Consider the following 3273-nt stretch of genomic DNA (forward strand, 5'->3'; position numbering starts at 1 on the left):
TCCGCGCGCTCCGAGAGGTGGCCGGGCTCGGCCAAGCCTTGTCTGAATTAACTCATCCTTCCCAAATACCCCAGCTGGGTGTTCAGTGCTCGCCAGCACCCGGGTCTGGCACGTTTGGACAGCGTGGAGGGATCGTGGCTTCGACGTCGCGTGGTCTGTGGCCCGGGGCGGTGGTGGTGGCTCTGCTCCGTGCGTTGTCCATGTGGCATTTGATCTGCTCCGGGTTAACAACCCAAGTAACCCAAAGGGCTTAGTTGGCTTGTTGGTCTGGAGCGGGGATTTGAGGTGCATCCCAGGCCAGATCCCCAGGTCCTGCTTAAACTGGGATGTGCTGTGTTCTCCTGAGGGGTCTGCTAGGAGATTTTCTTCAGGAGGGCTGAGCCTGAGCTCTCTTTTCTCATTCGTTTTGTTGCCTGAAATTCCCACTGACCAGAAAGCGCCCTGGGAGCTGGGAACCTCCTCCTGACCCTGCGCCGTTCGTGGCAGCCAGTGCTGGACAACCAACCTGGGAACCAATTCCATGGTTGGGCTTGGTGAATGTGGCCACAACCCCTCCGGCTGGGGGATCAGGACACTTCCCAGCCCACGGAGCGCTTCGGGACCCCGAGGGGAGGGATGTTGGAGGAGCTCTGGGCTGCGCTGGGGTCACCCACCTGGTCAGCACGATTAACTCCTAAGCTTTCCTGTCTGCACAGAGAGTTATCCGAGGACACGGAGCTGCCTCGCGTTACCAAACAAGTGCCCTTGGTGGGGCAGAGCTCTGCTCCCTGCACCTCAACCCACAGGGATTGTGCTGCTTTTTCGGGAAAGCCTCGCTCAGGAACCTGATGTCGTGGTGGGGGCTGGCCATCCATCCCGTGCTGCTGCTGGAAGGATTTGTTGACCTCAAAAAGCTGGTTTTATCCCCAGTAGAGGTGTGGGTAGTTCCTGAAATGTCTAAATCATCTTGCTTGTCCAAATCTCCCTTGGCCAAGCCACAGGTGGAGGTGGGTGCAGGGACAATACCGGAGAAGAACGATGAAGTTTCTCCTCCCAGCCTGCAGGATTTGCCATTCCCTTCCCCTGCCCAGCTCTGTCGAGTGCTCCTCACTATTTTTTCCACCTCCTTCCACTGTTCACATCACAACAACCCTCAGGGGCCTCGTTTTATTGTTGCTTTGGTGTTTCCTGGCTCACCAGGACTCGCCTTTGGCGCTGCAGTGCTAAAGCTTTGCCAGCTCCATCCTCAGCCTGGAGGCCTCTGGTCCCCTCCTGCAGCTGAGCCAGCCTTGGGAAAAGCTGTTTCTACTTTGCTGGACTCATGCATGACTGGGGAAGGGCTGAGGAAGGGGCTTTGCTTTCCTCTCTCTGTTTTGTGTGTCCCATGCACGTGTGAGAGCTCAGAACCAGTGCCAGGAGCCAGTTTGGCTTGGCCAGGGCTTGTTGGTCCCACGCTGCCCCTTCCCTGTGAGGGGAGAAGGACCCGGCTGGGATGGAGAGGGAGCAGGAAGAAGGGAATTGTGCTGGGGAGTGGCTGTAATGGGGCTCATGGATGCACAGCAACGGGATCCTCCCATGTGCCACCAGTGGGGAGGTGTTTGAGTGACCTGCAGAGTGACAGGGGATGGGAAAAGCTGAATTTATCCCTTCCTCAGCCCCGCAGTTCCCAATTCTGGGCATATCAAGTGGAAAAACGCGTGTAGGAAGGGTGTTCCGTGTCTGTGGGTGATCCCTGATGGGCTCTGGGGTGGGAGCAATCCCTGCCTCCAGGAAAACTCGGCCTGACGGGTTTGGCTGAGCAGCTCCCTGCTGTACCATCCCAAAACATGGCTGGTTTGGGTTCCTCCTCCAAAAATGATGTCATTTCTTTCCTCTTCATCCTCATTCTCTCTCCCTGCAGCCCGACAGCGCCGGGGTGTGGGCCCCAAGCTGCTGCCACCCATCCCAACCCCATCCCATCCCCGCTCCCATCCCAGTGGCTTCATGGAGGGCAAATCCAGCACAGCAAGGCCTCCAAGGCACAAATCATTCATCCAGCACGGACACAGCTGGGCGGGGGCCGGCGTCGTTCTTGATTGCTGGTTTTCCGTGGATAGAATCCTGGAATGTTTTGGGTGGGAAGGACCTCAGAGCCCCTCCAGTGCCACCTCTGCCATGGGCAGGGACACCTCCCACTGTGCCAGGCTGCTCCAGCCCCAATGTCCAGCCTGGCCTTGGCCACTGCCAGGGATCCAGGGGCAGCCCCAGCTGCTCTGGGCACCCTGGGCCAGGGCCTGCCCACCCTCCCAGCCAGCAATTCCCAATTGCCAATCTCCCATCCAGCCCTGCCCTCTGGCACTGGGAAGCCATTCCCTGGCTCCTGGCCCTCCATGCCTTGGCCCCAGTCCCTCTGCAGCTCTCCTGGAGCCCCTTCAGGCCCTGCAAGGGGCTCTCAGCTCTCCCTGGATCCTTCCCTTCTCCAGGGGAACATTCCCAGCTCTCCCAGCCTGGCTCCAGCAGTGCTCCAGCCCTGGGAGCAGCTCTGTGGCTTCCTCTGGATTTGCTCCAGCAGCTCCACATCCCTATAGAGCTGAGGACCCTCCTCCAGGCAAGGAGAGCTCCAGCCATAAAAAGACCCCCCCCAGAGCAGCACAAATGCAGCCCCCGAGCCCTCGGGGACCTCAGGGCCGCTGTTCCCGCTCCGCTCCCTCCCAACGCCGCCCCTGTTCCCTCCTGTCTCCGCAGGCCTCGTGCAGATCCCCGTGAGCATGTACCAGACCGTGGTGACCAGCCTGGCCCAAGGCAACGGCCCCGTGCAGGTGGCGATGGCGCCGGTGACCACGAGGATAGCGGACACTGCCGTCACCATGGACGGGCAGGCGGTGGAGGTGGTGACCTTGGATCAGTGACGGCGCCCGGAGCAGCGGGATCGTGGCGATTCTCCTCGTCTCTTACGCGACTTCATTTTTTTACGCCTCTCCAGAGATGCAATCAGGTGGCATTGAGTCTCCCAGCTTCGGAAACGAAAAGGTTTTGTTGACCTTTTTCTTTTTTTTTTTTTTTTGTCTTTCTTTTTTTTTTAAAACGAGAAAAATAGAAAAACAAACGAAAACGAAACAAATCCTGGCAGAGGATGTTGTGTAAAGTGCATTTTTCTAGCGCCACTCTGCTCTCGGAGGAGCGAGAAGCCAAATTGTGATGGGACTTGGATTCCGAGGAGGTTGAAAGGAAAATGAAAATAAAGCGACCCTTTATGCCCCGTTTTCCCCCCCGTGGGATCGAGCAGGAGGAGGCCGGGGGGCAGCAGGGACACCC

General features: G+C 58.4%; 1 protein-coding gene across 5 annotated transcripts in view; it reads left to right on the plus strand.

Moving 5' to 3' along the window:
• The window catches only part of NRF1 (nuclear respiratory factor 1), a 45341-nt gene extending 42298 nt beyond the window's left edge, over positions 1–3043 (plus strand). For all 5 annotated transcript variants that reach the window (XM_017727979.1, XM_017727980.1, XM_017727978.1 and 2 more), the window contains one exon: positions 2704–3043. In XM_017727979.1, coding sequence (XP_017583468.1) covers positions 2704–2867 — 164 coding nt within the window. In that variant the 3' untranslated portion in view covers positions 2868–3043. The remainder of the gene's footprint in view (positions 1–2703) is intronic.
• Positions 3044–3273: the final 230 nt, after the last annotated feature.

The sequence above is a fragment of the Corvus brachyrhynchos genome, unplaced genomic scaffold, assembly GCF_000691975.1.
Source record: "Corvus brachyrhynchos isolate BGI_N302 unplaced genomic scaffold, ASM69197v1 scaffold182, whole genome shotgun sequence".
In the NCBI taxonomy this organism is placed as follows: Eukaryota; Metazoa; Chordata; class Aves; order Passeriformes; family Corvidae; genus Corvus; species Corvus brachyrhynchos.